General features: G+C 48.1%; 1 protein-coding gene across 2 annotated transcripts in view; it reads left to right on the plus strand.

The window, feature by feature from the left end:
- RABGAP1 (RAB GTPase activating protein 1) overlaps positions 1 to 17393 on the plus strand; it is a 197081-nt gene that overhangs the window by 61234 nt on the left and 118454 nt on the right. For both annotated transcript variants that reach the window (XM_040322729.1, XM_040322730.1), the window contains exons 11-13: positions 423 to 588; positions 5730 to 5823; positions 7472 to 7622. In XM_040322729.1, coding sequence (XP_040178663.1) covers positions 423 to 588; positions 5730 to 5823; positions 7472 to 7622 — 411 coding nt within the window. The remainder of the gene's footprint in view (positions 1 to 422; positions 589 to 5729; positions 5824 to 7471; positions 7623 to 17393) is intronic.

Consider the following 17393-nt stretch of genomic DNA (forward strand, 5'->3'; position numbering starts at 1 on the left):
GGATAAAAAAATGTATATAATGTTTGGGGGTTCTAATTAGAGGGAAGAAGATGGCAGCGAAAATAGTGAAAAATTACATTAGAATTGCTGTTTAACTTGTAATGCTTAACTTGTAATACCAACGACCACCACCAGATGGCGCCAGCTTACACATCTGGTGGTAATAACTTGTAATACCAACGGCTCACCACCAGATGGCGCCAGCTCACAAAAAAGCCCACCTTCCAAGCCAAGTCCCCAGGACGCTATTTCTAGTCGCCATGGCGACCTGGCGACCAGGATTTGTCGAGCCCCGATCTAACCTATAGGATCGCTGTAACGGCTACAGACCGCGCCTAACGTTATGTCATCTGTGAGGCTTTTGATTGTAGGAGGAAAGCGCTTCCATCTTCTCACCTCTCCATATATTCTGCATGTTACAGATCGAGAAAAAAGAGAGGAAGAGCAGCTGTGACACGTTCTATGAGGTCATGTGCTTGGAAAGCGAATCGGAGAAAGAGAGGAGGAAAACCACTGCTAGTCCTTCCATCCGTCTCTCCCAGTGCGGGTCCAACATACCGTCCCCTCCCGAGGATGATGAGGAGGAAGGTAAGGTACAACTCTGTAACTATGAAATGTTTTGGGCCCCTTTCACACTGCGGTGGCGGTATAGTGCCGCTATTTCTAGCGGCGCTATACCGCCGGAATTGCGGCGGTACTATTAACCCCTGCTAGCGGTGCGGTATTAATCCCTGCTAGCGGTGCGGTATTAACCCCCGCTAGCAGTGCGGTCTTAACCCCCGCTAGCGGCCGAAAAAGGGTTAATACCGCCGGCAATGCGCCTCTGCAGAGGCGCATTGCCGGCAGTATTAACGCGGTGCCCCATTGTTTTCAATGGGAAGGAGCGGTATACACACCGATCCTCTCACCGCTCCAAAGATGCTGCTTACAGGCGATTTTTTTTTCTCCTGCCAGCGCATCAGGCTTTCACATTGAGAATGCTGGGGCAGGCGTATTTCAGGCGTTATTTATGCGCTATTTTTGGCGCTAAAACGCCTGAAATACTCAGTGTGAAAGGGGCCTAAAAGCAGAACTTCAGTCATCTTTCCATCTATTAGATCTTCTGTTTTTGTTGTTTTTTTAACTTTGGATTGTAAAACATTATTTTTCTGCCAGTAAATACCTTATACAGCCCACTTCCTGTTTCCGTATACAGCCCACTTCCTGTTTCCGTATACAGCCCACTTCCTGTTTCCGTATACAGCCCACTTCCTGTTTCCGTATACAGCCCACTTCCTGTTTCCGTATACAGCCCACTTCCTGTTTCCGTATTCAGCTCACTTCCTGTTTCCGTATACAGCCCACTTCCTGTTTCCTTATACAGCCCACCTCCTGTTTCCTTATACAGCACACGTCCTGTTTCCTTATACAGCCCACGTCCTGTTTCCTTATACAGCCCACTTCCTGTGTCCTTATACAGCCCACTTCCTGTTTCCTTATACAGCCCACTTTCTGTTTCCTTATACAGCCCGCGTCCCGTTTCCTTATACAGCCCACTTCCTGTTTCCTTATACAGCCCACGTCCTGTTTCCTTATACAGCCCACTTTCTGTTTCCTTATACAGCCCGCGTCCTGTGTCCTTATACAGCCCACTTCCTGTGTCCTTATACAGCCAACTTCCTGTTTCCTTATACAGCCCACTTTCTGTTTCCTTATACAGCCCACTTTCTGTTTCCTTATACAGCCCGCGTCCTGTTTCCTTATACAGCCCGCGTCCTGTTTCCTTATACAGCACACGTCCTGTTTCCTTATACAGCCCACTTTCTGTTTCCTTATACAGCCCACTTTCTGTTTCCTTATACAGCCCACGTCCTGTTTCCTTATACAGCCCACTTTCTGTTTCCTTATACAGCCCACGTCCCGTTTCCTTATACAGCCCACTTTCTGTTTCCTTATACAGCCCACGTCCCGTTTCCTTATACAGCCCACTTCCCGTTTCCTTATTCAGCCCACGTCCCGTTTCCAATGTGTCAAAAGTATCCGAAGTGTCCGCCATAATGTCGCAGTACCGAAAAAAATCGCTGATCGCCGCCATTACTAGTAAAAAAACAATATTAATAAAAATGCAATAAAACTATCCCCTATTTGGTAAACGCTATAACTATTGTGCAAACCAATCAATAAACGCTTATTGCGATTTTTTTTTTTTTTACGAAAAATATGTAGAAGAATACGTATCGGCCTAAACTGAGGAAAAAAATAGTTTTTTTATATATATTTTTGGGGGATATTTACCAATTTATCGCGGTATAGCGCGCTACCACGTATACCGCGCACCCCTAAAGTTGCCCCGAATCCTGTGGAAAAAAAGTTTTTTTTGTACTTACAGTTTTGGTGTCTTGCGCGGCGTCCATCGGCGGCCTCGTCGGGTCCGGCATCCTTCTGCGGCTTCGGGTGTCCTCTTCGTCGGGTCCGTCTGCGGCTTCGGGTGTCCTCTTCGTCGGGTCCGGCGTCCTTGCGTCCTCCCCGCTCGTTTCCCGCGCCGAGTTTGAATACTGCGCCGACATATACAGCGCGCAGTACACTCGTGTATTGTCGGCAATGCTCGGCTACTCTCGCGCTCACGTCCTGTACGTCCAGGACGTCAGCGCGGGAGGAGCCGAGACTGCCCGACAATACACGAGTGTACTGCGCTCGGTATATGTCGGCGCAGTATTCAAACTCGGCGGGGGAAAGCGGGTATCGGCGTAAACCGCGCACCCACGATTTTGCCCTGATTTTCAGGGCAAAAAAGTGCACGGTATACGCCGATAAATACGGTATTATGGTAAGTAAAAAATATAATTTTTTTACAAAATTGACGCTCTATTTTTGTTTATAGCGCAAAAACTAAAGACCGCAGAGGTGATCAAATGCCACCAAAAGAAAGCTCTATTTGTGGGGGAAAAAAAGACGCCAGTTTTGTTTGGGAGCCACGTCGCCACGACCGCGCAATTGTCAGTTAAAGCGACACAGCAGGGCCGAATCGCAAAAAAGTGCTCTTGGTCTTTGACCAGCAATATGGTCCGGAGCTGAAGTGGTTAAAAAAATATATATATATATATTTTTGGGGGTTCTAAGTAATTTTCTAGCAGAAATGCAGATTGTTACATAAATAAAGTGTCAGGAAAGGCCCGGGTCTTGATGCGTGTAAAATGGTCACTTTGCATGTCCGTGACATGTGAGCAGACCCTCGGACCGCATGGGGAACGGCGGAACGGAATCGGTCACCGCAGATTTACAACAAAGGAGGCATTTCAGTTTATCTGACAGAAGCGATCACTCTCACAAAGCAACGCACAGAGACATGGATTTGGACGGTTGCCAGTATTCTTACGCCTATTATATCCCTTTCCGCACCGTCCACACACTGACTGGAAAGCCACTCGTTTCCGTCAATGGAAGCGCATGTTATAGTTGGGTTCGCAGGCGATCACATGTCAGCGCTGGCATTGCTCGTAATCCCTTCCTTACACGACCTCTCTGCTCTCTTTTATAACTGGCTGGTGAGCTTATAAAAGAAACCTTAAAGCATGACCAGGACATCATTCCATGGCAGGAAGTCACCAGTCAGATGTGTGTATGTTTTCTACACTCAATGAGTTGTAGTGTATGGGGGGGAAACAAAATATCACATGATTGATCCCTATGAACACATTGCAAGTACTGAAAAATAATGATTAATATGCCAGAAATGCAGTGTGCTCCTTCCCTACACAGTGCTGTGATTCCCAAATACATGGTGTCAGCCCTGCCTACTTCATTTCTGATGGATTATAAAGAACACGGACCACCCTTCGTATTCTCCCTCCAATCTCATCCTCATAACCCCTCCTCATTACCACAATGCTTCCTCCGATCTGTATAACTCCTCCCCATCTCTAGAACCCCTCCCCATCTCTGGAACCCCTCCCCATCTCTGGAACCCCTCCCCATCTCTGGAACCCCCTCCCCATCTCTGGAACCCCCTCCCCATCTCTGGAACCCCTCCTCATCTCTGGAACCCCCTCCTCATCTCTGGAACCCCCTCCTCATTTCTGGAACCCCCTCCTCATCTCTAGACCCCCTCCTCCTCTCTGGACCCCCCTCCTCATCTCTGGAACCCCCTTCTCATCTCTGGAACCCCCTCCTCATCTCTGGAACCCCCTCCTCATCTCTGGAACCCCCTCCTCATCTCTGGAACCCCCTTCTCATCTCTGGAACCCCCTCCTCATCTCTGGAACTCCTCCTCATCTCTGGAACTCCTCCTCATCTCTGGAACTCCTCCTCATCTCTGGAACTCCTCCTCATCTCTGGAACCCCCTCCTCATCTCTGGAACTCCTCCTCATCTCTGGAACCCCCTCCTCATCTCTGGAACTCCTCCTCATCTCTGGAACTCCTCCTCATCCCTGGAACTCCTCCTCATCCCTGGAACTCCTCTTCATCTCTGGAACTCCTCTTCATCTCTGGAACCCCTCTTCATCTCTGGAACCCCTCTTTTCTCTCTGGAACCCCTCTTTTCTCGCTGGAACCCCTCTTTTCTCGCTGGAACCCCTCTTCATCTAGAACGCCTCATCTCTATAACTCCTCCTCATCTCCATAATCCATCTCTGTAACTCCTCATTCTTTTAACTCCCTCCACTTCTCCATACCGTTAGCCTATCTTCAAAAGGCCCCTTTTATCTATATAACATCTACATAACTCCGTCATCTCTATATTTCCTCATCTCTATAACACTTCTTCATCTCCATTGAACCTCCTCATTAATCTCCAATATACCTCCTCTTCTCTATAACGTGTCTCTAACACATTTCCATAACCTGTCCTCATTTCTATAACCCATCCTCGTCTCCATAACCCCTTAATCGTCTCCATAACCCCTTAATCGTATCCATAACCCCTTAATCGTCTCCATAACCCCTTCCTCGTCTCCATAACCCCTTCCTCGTCTCCATAACCCCTTCCTCGTCTCCATAACCCCTTCCTCGTCTCCATAACCCCTTCCTCGTCTCCATAACCCCTTCCTCGTCTCCATAACCCCTTCCTCGTCTCCATAACCCATCCTCGTCTCCATAACCCCTTAGGCCCCATGCACACGAGAAGCAATTACAAACACCTCTAAACTCACGTTTTCAAAGGCCAAAACAGTTTTTTAAAACGCCTGTTTTTGCCGTGAATTTTGCGGCGTTTTACCGCGTTTGCGGCTGAAAAAAAAAAAAAGCTTCTGAACCCAAAATTTTGCGTCTGAAAAAACTGACATAAACCCAACTGCTTTAAAACGCCAAAAAAACGTGATTGTGTGCATGGACACATAGGATAACATTAAATGTGTTCAGGGGCAGTTGAAAAAAATGCCCAAATGCCTCTAAACTCGAGTTTAGCAGCGTCTCGTGTGCATGGGGCCTTAATCGTCTCCATAACCCCTTCCTAGTCTCCATTACACTCTCTTCTCATCCCCATAACCATCCCCTCATCTCCCCAACCTCTTCATCTCCTCTTTGACTTCTATATATATATTGGAGGGGGTAAGATTATCAGGGAGTATAAGATATTTTTTTAGTGGAAGATTTTATTTAAAATGCTTAATAAAAAAAATAAAGCTGTAAAATGTTCTGAATCGTGTTGTATTGTGAGGGTGGATTCCAGATCTTGGTGTAAGTGTAGAATTTGTTATTAAACCCTTTATTTATATTTCAGCATCACATATATGTCTTTTTTTATTTTTTTCAGATAACGATGAGCCTCTTTTGAGCGGTTCTGGGGATGTGTCCAAAGAATGTGCAGAGAAAATCCTAGAAACATGGGGAGACCTGTTATCCAAATGGTGAGGAGCTCCAACCTACTACTCCCTGATACTCACATTTTACTGGCAGATTCCATATCTCCAAAACAGGAGAGCTGGTAGTTTATATAAATGTATTACAGCCAGGGCTGCCGTTTAACCCGCACCAATATCACAGCACAGATCTCCCTCTCGCCCACTGCCGATCGATTGACAAGGGAGGTGGAGGTAAGGAAAGGGTGAGCAGCGTAAAGATTTAAACCGATGCTCTTGGAATGACGCTGTGCTGGGACCACCCACAAGACACTTTTTAGGAAGAATTCAAGTGCCATTTGGGCTAAAGTACGTGCTAACAAAGTATAGGAAATCAGGCAATATACATTTCTTGATAGAAAGCAGGCTTATATTTAGCATTGGAATCCATTGCCGCCACCTCATCTGCATAGTGTGGTGTTCTTTTGTCAGTTCCTTCTCCCAAGCCGTAGCCTCCTCGCCTCCCAAGCCGTAGCCTCCTCGCCTCCCTAGCCTCCTCGCCTCCCAAGCCGTAGCCTCCTCGCCTCCCAAGCCGTAGCCTCCTCGCCTCCCAAGCCGTAGCCTCCTCGCCTCCCAAGCCGTAGCCTCCTCGCCTCCCAAGCCGTAGCCTCCTCGCCTCCCTAGCCTCCTCGCCTCCCAAGCCGTAGTTTCCTCGCCTCCCCAAGACCTTGCGCCCTCGCCTCCCCAAGACCTTGCGCCCTCGCCTCCCCAAGACCTTGCGCCCTCGCCTCCCCAAGACCTTGCGCCCTCGCCTCCCCAAGACCTTGCGCCCTCGCCTCCCCAAGACCTTGCGCCCTCGCCTCCCCAAGACCTTGCGCCCTCGCCTCCCCAAGACCTTGCGCCCTCGCCTCCCCAAGACCTTGCGCCCTCGCCTCCCAAGCCCTTGCGCCCTCGCCTCCCAAGCCCTTGCGTCCTCGCCTTCCAAGATTTTGCGTCCTTACCTCACAGATTTTTGCCCCGTCGCCTCCCGAGCCCTTGCCCCGTCGCCTCCCTTGCCCCCGTCGCCTCCCGAGCCCTTGCCCCCGTCGCCTCCCGAGCCCTTGCCCCCGTCGCCTCCCGAGCCCTTGCCCCGTCGCCTCCCGAGCCCTTTGCCCCGTCGCCTCCCGAGCCCTTTGCCCCGTCGCCTCCCGAGCCCTTGCCCCGTCGCCTCCCTTGCCCCCGTTGCCTCCCGAGCCCTTGCCCCCGTCGCCTCCCGAGCCCTTGCCCCGTCGCCTCCCGAGCTCCTCCTAAACCTTTTCCCCCTCTGTCCCTGGTTTCAAATTAATATTGACTACCCAATCATGGGTCAATATACATAAAAAATGTGTGAATTATGCAGATAAATATTCAATAACAAATGTATGTACATCTCAAACCAAAATAATTTTTCAAGCTAAATATACACAGCGGGACTTGTGTTACCAGATCACACCGGTATGGAATTGTTCTAAAGTACAAAAGGCTTTATATACATACCGTCATAAACAATAAATAAATAAGGTATTAATACAGAACTAAACCAAATCATTAAACATGGTGAGAAGCCAGACTTGAATGAGGATCCAGGAAAGGAAACATTCAAGCAGATTAAACTTCAGCTTTAAATAAATAGTTATCTTTCTGCGTGAGAGTCGCACTTATCGCATATCCTGATAGGAGTTTAACTTTTTTTTTTCAGGCACTTGAACCTGAGTGTGCGTCCTAAGCAGCTCTCTGCGCTGGTGAGAAGCGGAGTTCCAGAGGCACTTCGAGGGGAAGTGTGGCAACTGCTTGCTGGATGTCACAACAATGATTACTTGGTGGAGAAATACAGACTTCTCATCACTAAGGTAATGATCGTTTGATACCTTCACATGCTCTGAGCTCATACCATTACTGTCTGTACTGTCGTGGTTTTATTTCCTCTATCTGTACGCTATCAGTTGTTTAAAGTGGAGTTCCACCCATAAATATAACATTACATCAGTAGTTTTAAAAAAATGTCATTAGTCCTTTACGAAAACAATTTTTTTTTTTTTAGATGCCTTCAAAGTGTTGTTGCTAGGCAGAATAGTTAATCTTCCCTCTTCCTGCACCTAGGTGCTTAAGCTTCCTAACCTACACCGCACAGACTCCTGGGAATGTAGTGGGTGTAACTTTCCAGGAGTCTGTGCACTCCCCAGTCTCAAAGAATCATGTGACTTGGACAGCACAGGTGCTGAAACCTGATCTGACACTGCTTGTGGAGCACTGAGCATGTGCAAGATCTGCAAGGCTGAAATCCAGGAAGTCATACAGTCTGGCTTCATGATGCCCACACTTAAGATGGCCCCAGTCAATTTCTATTTTATAAAGTGTCTAAATGCTGTAACAACCTAACAAAACGGACCTTAGTTTACAGACTAACTTTACTAGAATACATTAAGCTTGTGTATTACAGGGGTATGTATATATAAAAAGTGAAATTGTGGCCGGAACTCCGCTTTAACCGCTTTACGGGTAAAACAAATGTTCATGCCTAAGCACAAATTTGCAACTTTGACATGTGTTAGTAAAACCGTACATTCATCACAACTACTTTGTGCATCCAGGTGGATCATACCACATTTTTTTCCATGACAAATTGGGCTTTTATTTCGTGGTAAATGGTAACCTATATCGCCTGATTTTTTTTATTAAAAAATAAAACTGCCCCAAAATAATAAATAAGGTAAAAAAATTAATAAATATATATATATATATATAAATGTAGCTGTATTTTTCTTGCTACTACCATAACCCTCCACCAAAGAACAACCCAAAATAAATTCTCCTGCTCCTGAAGATTGTAGCAATGCCACATATGTGTATGTTAGTTGTTGTTGTATCCGTAGTACAGCCTTGAAACCCTGGTGCACTTTTTTTCTTTTTCTTTTTCTTTCTTTCTCTTTTTTTTTTATTGTAGCACTGGCTGTCCGGAGGGGGGTGATTTCTGCAATGCTGTTTTTTTTATGGGGCGCTGCAGAAATGGATGTCCTCCACTTCTAGGGTTGTCCCGATACCACTTTTTATCCACTTAAGCCCCGAGCCTTTAGGCAGCTAAATGCCCAGGCCAGGTTTTGCGATTCGGCACTGCAACGCTTTAACAGACAATTGCGCGGTCGTGCGATGTGGCTCCCAAACAAAATTGACTTCCTTTTTTTCCCACAAATAGAGTTTTCTTTTGGTGGTATTTGATCACCTCTGCGGTTTTTATTTTTTGCGCTATAAACAAAAATAGAGGGACAATTTAGAAAAAAATTCAATATTTTTTACTTTTTGCTATAATAAATATCCCCCAAAAATATATATAAAAAAACATTTTTTTTCCTCAGTTTAGGCCGATACGTATTCTTCTACATATTTTTGGTAAAAAAAATCGCAATAAGCGTTTATCGATTGATTTGTGCAAAATGTATAGCGTTTACAAAATAGGGGATAGTTTTATTGCATTTTTATTATTATTTTTTTTTACTACTAATGGCGGCGATCAGCGATTTTTTCCGTGACTGCGACATTATGGCGGACACTTCACACAATTTTGACACATTTTTGGGACCATTGTCATTTTCACAGCAAAAAATGCATTTAAATTGCATTGTTTATTGTGAAAATGACAGTTGCAGTTTGGGAGTTAACCACAAGGGGCGCTGAAGGAGTTATGTTTCATTTAGTGTGTGTTTACAACTGTAGGGGGGTGTGGCTGTAGGACTGACGTCATCGACCGAGTCTCCCTTTAAAGGGGATCACACGATCAATGCAGCCGTCACAGTGAAGCACGGGGAAGCCGTGTTTACATACAGCTCTCCCCGTTCTTCAGCTCCGGGGAGCGATCGCGAGGGGGCGGCCTCATCCCGGATCGCTCCCACGGAAGAACCGACCGCCGCATGTACCGGGGTGGGGGGTCCCGATCAGACCCCCCGACCCGCGGAAAGGCAGGGACGTACATGTACGCCCATCTGCCTGTACATGCCATTCTGTGGACGTATATGTACATGCGGCGGTCGTTAAGCGGTTAATGAACGAGTACAAGTACCGATACTTTTTTTTCAAGTACTCGCCCGATACTGATTTCCGATACAGTGGCACGTGTCAGTATTTAATTTATACAATTAGTTTTTTATTTTTTACAATTTATTTACTGTATATACTCGTGTATAAGCCGAGGGTGAGAATGCAGCAGCTACTGTAAGCGGAAAAGAGGGTCAACAATTCCCATTTGCAGCCTGACCTCACCGTGCCCTTTGCAGCCTGACCTCACCGTGCCCTTTGCAGCCTGACCTCACCGTGCCCATTGCAGCCTGACCTCACCGTGCCCATTGCAGCCTGACCTCACCGTGCCCATTGCAGCCTGACCTCACCATGCCCATTGCAGCCTGACCTCACCGTGCCCTTTGCAGCCTGACCTCACCGTGCCCTTTGCAGCCTGACCTCACTGTGACCTTTGCAGCCTGACCTCACCGTGCCCTTTGCAGCCTGACCTCACCGTGCCCTTTGCAGCCTGACCTCACCGTGCCCTTTGCAGCCTGACCTCACCGTGCCCTTTGCAGCCTGACCTCACCGTGCCCATTGCAGCCTGACCTCACCGTGCCCATTGCAGCCTGACCTCACCGTGCCCATTGCAGCCTGACCTCACCATGCCCATTGCAGCCTGACCTCACCGTGCCCTTTGCAGCCTGACCTCACCGTGCCCTTTGCAGCCTGACCTCACTGTGACCTTTGCAGCCTGACCTCACTGTGACCTTTGCAGCCTGACCTCACTGTGACCTTTGCAGCCTGACCTCACTGTGACCTTTGCAGCCTGACCTCACTGTGACCTTTGCAGCCTGACCTCACCATGCCCTTTGCAGCCTAAACTCACTGTGCCCATTTGCAGCCTAACCTCACTGTGCCCATTGCAGCCTGACCTCACTGTGCCCATTGCAGCCTGACCTCACTGTGCCCATTGCAGCCTGACCTTATCATGCCTATTGCAGCCTGACCTCACTGTGCCCATTGCAGCTCTTTAACTCGACCATGGCAGGATCCAGTTGGTTCCCCCCGGTAAGGTCCTGTTACCTTTGCAGCCTGACCTCACCGTGCCTATTGCAGAATCCGATCTGTGTACCCGTGTCCGTGACATATTCAGACGGCGGCCATGCAGTTTTAAAAACTCACGCTCTTCCTTGTGCTGTGCCGTGATAGGCGGAACACTCGGTTTCCCAGCAAACACTGTGTTCAGTGTTCTGCCTATCACGATCGTCCTCTCGTCTATCACGATACAGCCGCCGTCTGAATATGTCACGGACTCGGGTACACAGATCGGATTCTGCAATGGGCACGGTGAGGTCAGGCGGCAATGGACCTTGACATGCTGACTCGAGTATAAGCCGAGGGGGTATTTTTCAGCCCCCCAAAAAAAGGGCTGAAAAACTTGGCTTATACTCGAGTATATACAGTATTTTTTTTTTCTACAATGCTTTCTTTTTTTAAGGGGGGTGGGGGGGACAGTATCAGTGTGTTGTCTTTATTATTATTTTTTAAATTTTTTTATTTTTATTTATTGCAATTTTTTTATCAACCCTTGTTGGAGGGCTATGGTGAGATATCGGGGGTCTTAACAGACCTCTGACATCTTTCCTTTGAGACAGGGAAAGGGACATTGATCCGCCCCGTGAACCTCCGCTTGCTCAGATGGATCGCCCTGTCTTTTCTCCGCTCTCCCCTATGGGGGGATCAGATGAACACGGACCGTCTGTCCGTGTTCACCCGATCCGATCCGCCAGACGGATGGAAAAGTAGGTTTTTCCTCCGTCACACTTTGGCGGGTCGGATTTCAGTGGGCATGTCACCGCTGACATCCGCGGCTCCATAGAGGAGCACGGAGCGCCCATTCAGGTCCGCCTAAAGAACTGGCAGGCGGACCTGAACCCATGTGAAAGAGCCCTTAAACTTATTTTTATTTTTTACCAAAAATATGTAGAAGAATACGTATCGGCCTAAACTGAGGAATACAATGGGCTAGATTCAGGTATCTGCGCCTGATCTTACGGCGGCGCAGCGTATCGTATTTACGATACGCCGCCGCAACTTACAGGAGCAAGTGCAGTATTCACAAAGCACTTGCTCCGTAAGTTGCGGCGTAGCGTAAATGGGGCCGGCGTAAGCGCGCAAAATTCAAATGTGTAAGGGGCGGGGGCGTGTTTTATTAACATAAAACACGCCCCCGCCCCTTACACATTTGAATTTTGCGCGCTTACGCCGGCCCCATTTACGCTACGCCGCAACTAACATGTCCATTAACATGTGTGTTGACCTGACGTGATTGACGTGATGACGTGATGCGCCGTCCGTGTACATATCCCAGTGTGCATTGCTCCAAATGACGTCGCAAGGACGTCATTGGTTTCGACTTGAACGTAAATTACGTCCAGCCCTATTCGCGAACGACTTGCGCAAACGACGTAAAAAATTCAAAAATCAAAAGCGGGAACGACGTCCATACTTAACATTTAGTGCGCCTCATAGAAGCAGGCACAACGTTGTGCCGAAAAAACCTTACGCAGACGACGTAAAAAACGAACGCCGGGCACACGTACGTTTGTGAATCGACGTAACTAGGTAATTTGCATATTCTACGCCGAAAACAACGGGAGCGCCACCTAGCGGCCAGCGTGAGAATGCACCCTAAGATATGACGACGTAATAGAATTACGCCAGTCGGATCTTAGGCTAATGTCGGCGTATCTAGCTTTCTGAATACAGAAAGTAGATACGCCGGTGCAGCTTTGAATTTACGCGGCGTATCTATGGATACGCTGGCGTAATTCTTTGCTGAATCTAGCCCAATATATTTTTGAGGGATATTTATTATAGCAAAAAGTGAAGAATATATATATTTTTTTTTTTTTCAAAATTGTCGCTCTATTTTTGTTTATAGCGCAAAAAATAAAAAACGCAGAGGCGATCAAACACCACCAAAAGAAAGCTCTATTTGTGGGGAAATAAAACAATGCCAGTTTTGTGTGGGAGCCCTGTCGCAAGACCGCGCAATTGTCGGTTAAAGCGACGCAGTGCCGAATCGCAAAAAAGTGGCCCGGTCTTTAAGCTGCATAATTGTCTGGGACTGAAGTGGTTAATATCGCTTTAAGGCCATATTTTCTAGTACTGTGCTCAGTTTTAAATGGTTCAACTTGTTACCAGCTATGAAATTCAAAATTTTTTGACGAAAATGAAAGTAAATGTAAATGGCCCAGATTCAGGTAGAATTACGCGATATTTGCGGGGAGCAGGGCAACGATTTTGCCCTGCGCCCCCGCAAATATTTTGCGCTGCCCTCGATTCACGGAGCAGTAGCTCCGTGAATTGCGAGGGCGCGCCGGCAAATTTGCCCGGTGTAAGCGTGCGCAAGTTAAATGATCCCGTAGGGGGCGGGAATCATTTAAATTAGGCGCGCTCCCGCGCCGAGCGTACAGCACATGCTCCGTCGGGAAACTTTCCCGACGTGCATTGCGGCAAAGGACGTCGCAAGGACAACATTTGCTTCTAAGTGAACGTGAATGGCGTCCAGCGCCATTCACGTTTCACTTACGCAAACGCCGTGAAATTCAAATTTCACGGCGCGGGAAGGCCGGCTATACTTTAGCATTGGCTGCCCCTACTATTAGAAGGGGCAGCCTTGCGCTAAAAGTAGCCGTACGGAAACTCCGTGCCTGGCTTGCGCGGGGCCCGCGCAAGCTTGTGAATCAGTGGTAGTATGCTACACGCTGATACACAATGGGAGCGCCCCCTAGCGGCCCCCGCAAGAATGCAGCCTAAAATCTGCGAGGCATAAGAGCCTTATGCCTCGCAGATTTTAGCCTGCGGTCGGTGTAACGAGGTTCCTGAATCAGGAGCACTCGTTACACCGGAGCAAGTAAGCACTTGCGCTGCGTAACCTATGGTTGCGTGGGCGCAAGTGCTTCTTGAATCTGGGCCAATGTGTTTTTTTTTTTTGTTGTTTTTTTTTGTGATTTATTTTCGTCTTGTGCCGAGTGAAGGAATAAAAAGCAGCATGATCTAATGCAAGCCTAACGTAAACTTTTCAGCCCGCCGTACTGTTTTGTGTCAAGCCGCCATTTCCTATTCATTGTGTTTTGGGAACAATAATAATAAACCTGATTGGTAGACGGTAGTAAAGGAGTTTACAGGAACTTTTGTTGCTACTGAGATTCTTAATGACAATTTGGCAAGCTTTTCATCAGAACATAATAATTTGGGCATAACAGGAAGAAGTGGCGGGGATACATTATTATGTAATTTGCTAAGAGGGAAGTTTTGCAGAAAGGATAAATTAAAAAAAAAAAAAAAAAAAAAAAAAAAACAATTGCGGCGGATATTTGGCTTCACAGCATTCACCGATTTTTGGAGAAGTTGGTTGTTTTCTGTGGCCCGGATTCAGATAAATTTCCGTATCTATCGGCGGGCGTAACGTATCTCAGATACGTTACGCCGCCGTATATTAGGGCGCAAGTTCCGTATTCAGAAAGAACTTGCGCCCTAAGTTAAGGCGGCGTAGCGTATGTGGTCCGGCGTAAGCCCGTGGAATTTAAATTCTCCATGCAGTGGGCGTGTTGTATGGTAATGAAGGCTGACCCCACGTAAATTACATTTTTGACTAACGGCGTCCGTGAACGTATCCCAGTGCGCATGCTCCAAATTACGCCGCAAATAGGCAATGCTTTCGTACAGCCCTATTCGCGAACGACTTGCGCAAACGGCGTAATCGACGGAAAATTCGACGGTGGCCCGACGTCCATACTTAACATAGGATACGCCTCATATAGCAGGGGTAACTTTACGCCGGAAAAAGCCTTACGTAAACGACGTAAAAAAATGCGCCGGGCGGAAGTACGTTTCTGAATCGGCGTATCTACCTAATTTTGCATATTCCTCGCGTAAATCTACGGAAGCGTCACCTAGCGGCCAGCGTAAATATGCAGCCGAAGATACGACGGCGTAAGAGACTTACGCCGGTCGGATCTTAGGGAAATTTATGCGTAACTGATTCTAAGAATCGGGCGCATAGATACGACCCCGCACACTCAGAGTTACGACGTCGTATCCGGAGATACGCCGTCGTAACTCGTATTGGAATCCGGGCCTGTGTGTGTGTGTGTTAAGAGGAGCTGTCAGGTCTGTTAACCGCTTACTTACCGGGCGCTTATACCCCTCTTCCTGCCCAGGCGCCAGTTCTCAGCTTTCAGCGCTGTCACACTTTGATACGCCGTCGTAACTCTGAATCTACGCCGTCGTAAATTTTAGCGTATTTTGGATAAATTAGGCTAAGATACGAGCGGCGTAAGTCTCCTACGCTGTCGTATCTTAGGGTGCATATTTACGCTGGCCGCTAGGTGACGCTTCTGTTGTTTTCTGCGTCGAATATGCAAATGAGCAAGATATGCCGATTCACGAACGTACGTGCGCCCGTCACAATTAGTTACGCCGTTTACGTAAGAGATACGCCGATATGGACGTCGGAACAGGCGTATCTTTTTACGTCGTTTGCGTAAGTCGTACGCGAATAGGGCTGTGCTTAAGTTATGTTCACGTCGTAGGCAGTGTTCGACGTATCTTAGGCATTCTATCCGACACATGCGCACTGGGATACGTCCACGGACGGCCCATGCACCGTTCGTTGATAACGTCATTTACGTGGGGTCATGCTTAATTTCCCTAAAACACGCCCACCTCTTCCTCATTTGAATTAGGCGCGCTTACGCCGGCACATTTACGCTACGCCACCGTAACTTAGGACGCAAGTGCTTTGTGAATACAGCACTTGCTTCTCTAACTTGTGGCGGCGAATCGTAAATACCATACGCTACGCCCGCACAAAGTTACGCTGCCCTACCTGAATCTGGCCAAAAATGTTTTTCATATTTTGTTATAAAATTTTGAAAACAGGTATTTTTTTCTTCACTGATGGGCACTGATGAGGTGGTACTGAAAGGGAATGTTGGGCACTGATGAGCAATGATGAGGTGACATTGGTGGGCACTAGGGTTGTCCCGATACTAGTATCGGTATCGATACTGAGCATTTGCGCGAGTACTTTTTTTTCCAGAGAGAGAGCGAGCAGAGCAGTCCTCAAAGAGAAAGCCAAGCCCCCCAGCCGCCGTCTAGTTGATCAGTGCGGGGAACATAACCAATATCATTAGAATAGCTGTGTGTTCCCCCGCCGCGCCTAGTCATATATAACCCCTCCCCCGTTGAGCCACACCATACACCGTGCGTTTTTCTTGCTTGACTCCGCCTATGCATGGACTGCGCTGCGATTGGCGAAGGGCTTCGTCTATCTAAGCAGACAGGCTTGTAATTGGCTGAGCCTATAGCCAGCTGTAGATTGTCGGGTGAGGCCAGCGTGCCAAGAGAGCTGAGCGGGTGAGTGTGTGTTTACATTGCGGTCTCAGTGCTGGAAGAGGGTGGAGGGGGGATGAAGCTGTATATACCACAAGTGTAGGAGAATGGGATTAAAGTGACCCTGTTACCAAGATAACACGTCGAAATGCAAAGGGGGAGGGGCAGGGCTTATGCACAACATGGACATTGAATTATATTGATCAGTGGAGGCTTCACTGCGCCCCAGGTATAGATTTTATTGTATAGCCACATGGCTGCATTTGTGGGGACATGGCTGCGTTTGTGGGGGGACATGGCTGCATTTGTGGGGGGACACGGCTGCATTTGTGGGGGGACAGGGCTGCATTTGTGGGGGACATGGCTGCATTTGTGGGGGACATGGCTGCATTTGTGGGGGACATGGCTGCATTTGTGGGGGACATGGCTGCATTATGTGGGGGGACATGGCTGCATTATGTGGGGGGACATGGCTGCATTATGTGGGGGGACATGGCTGCATTTCTGGGGACATGGCTGCATTTCTGGGGACATGGCTGCATTTCTGGGGGGACATGGCTGCATATGTGGGGGGACATGGCTGTATTTCTGGGGGGACATGGCTGTATTTCTGGGGGGACATGGCTGTATTTCTGGGGGGACATGGCTGTATTTCTGGGGGGACATGGCTGTATTTCTGGGGGGACATGGCTGTATTTCTGGGGGGACATGGCTGTATTTCTGGGGGGACATGGCTGCATTTGTGGATACATTTTTGAAAAAGTATCGGTATTCGGTATCGGCGAGTACATGGGGAAAAAAAAGTATCGGTACTTGTACTCGCTCCTAAACAAGTGGTATCGGGACAACCCTAGTGGGCACTGATGAGGCTGCACTAATGGGTGGCACCGATTGGCAGCATGGAGAGGTGGCACTGATGGGCACAGACAGCACTGATAGGCAGTGCTGGGCACTGATGAGCCTGCACTAATGAGCACTAATGGGTGGCACTGATGAGCACTAATGGGTGGCACTGATGGGTTGCACTGGTGGGCGCTGATGGGTGGCACTAGTGGGCGCTACTAGGTGCCACTGGTGGGTGGCACTGGTGGGCATGGATCATTAGTACCGATGGGCACTGATAGGTGGCACTGGTAATCACTAAGGGGATCGATGTCCCTCTAACAGAAGCTGGTTAAGCTGTCAGCATGAAGAAAGAAAAAGCTTCTGTTTATTTTCCGGATCAG

The sequence above is a fragment of the Rana temporaria genome, chromosome 9, assembly GCF_905171775.1.
Source record: "Rana temporaria chromosome 9, aRanTem1.1, whole genome shotgun sequence".
NCBI lineage: Eukaryota > Metazoa > Chordata > Amphibia > Anura > Ranidae > Rana > Rana temporaria.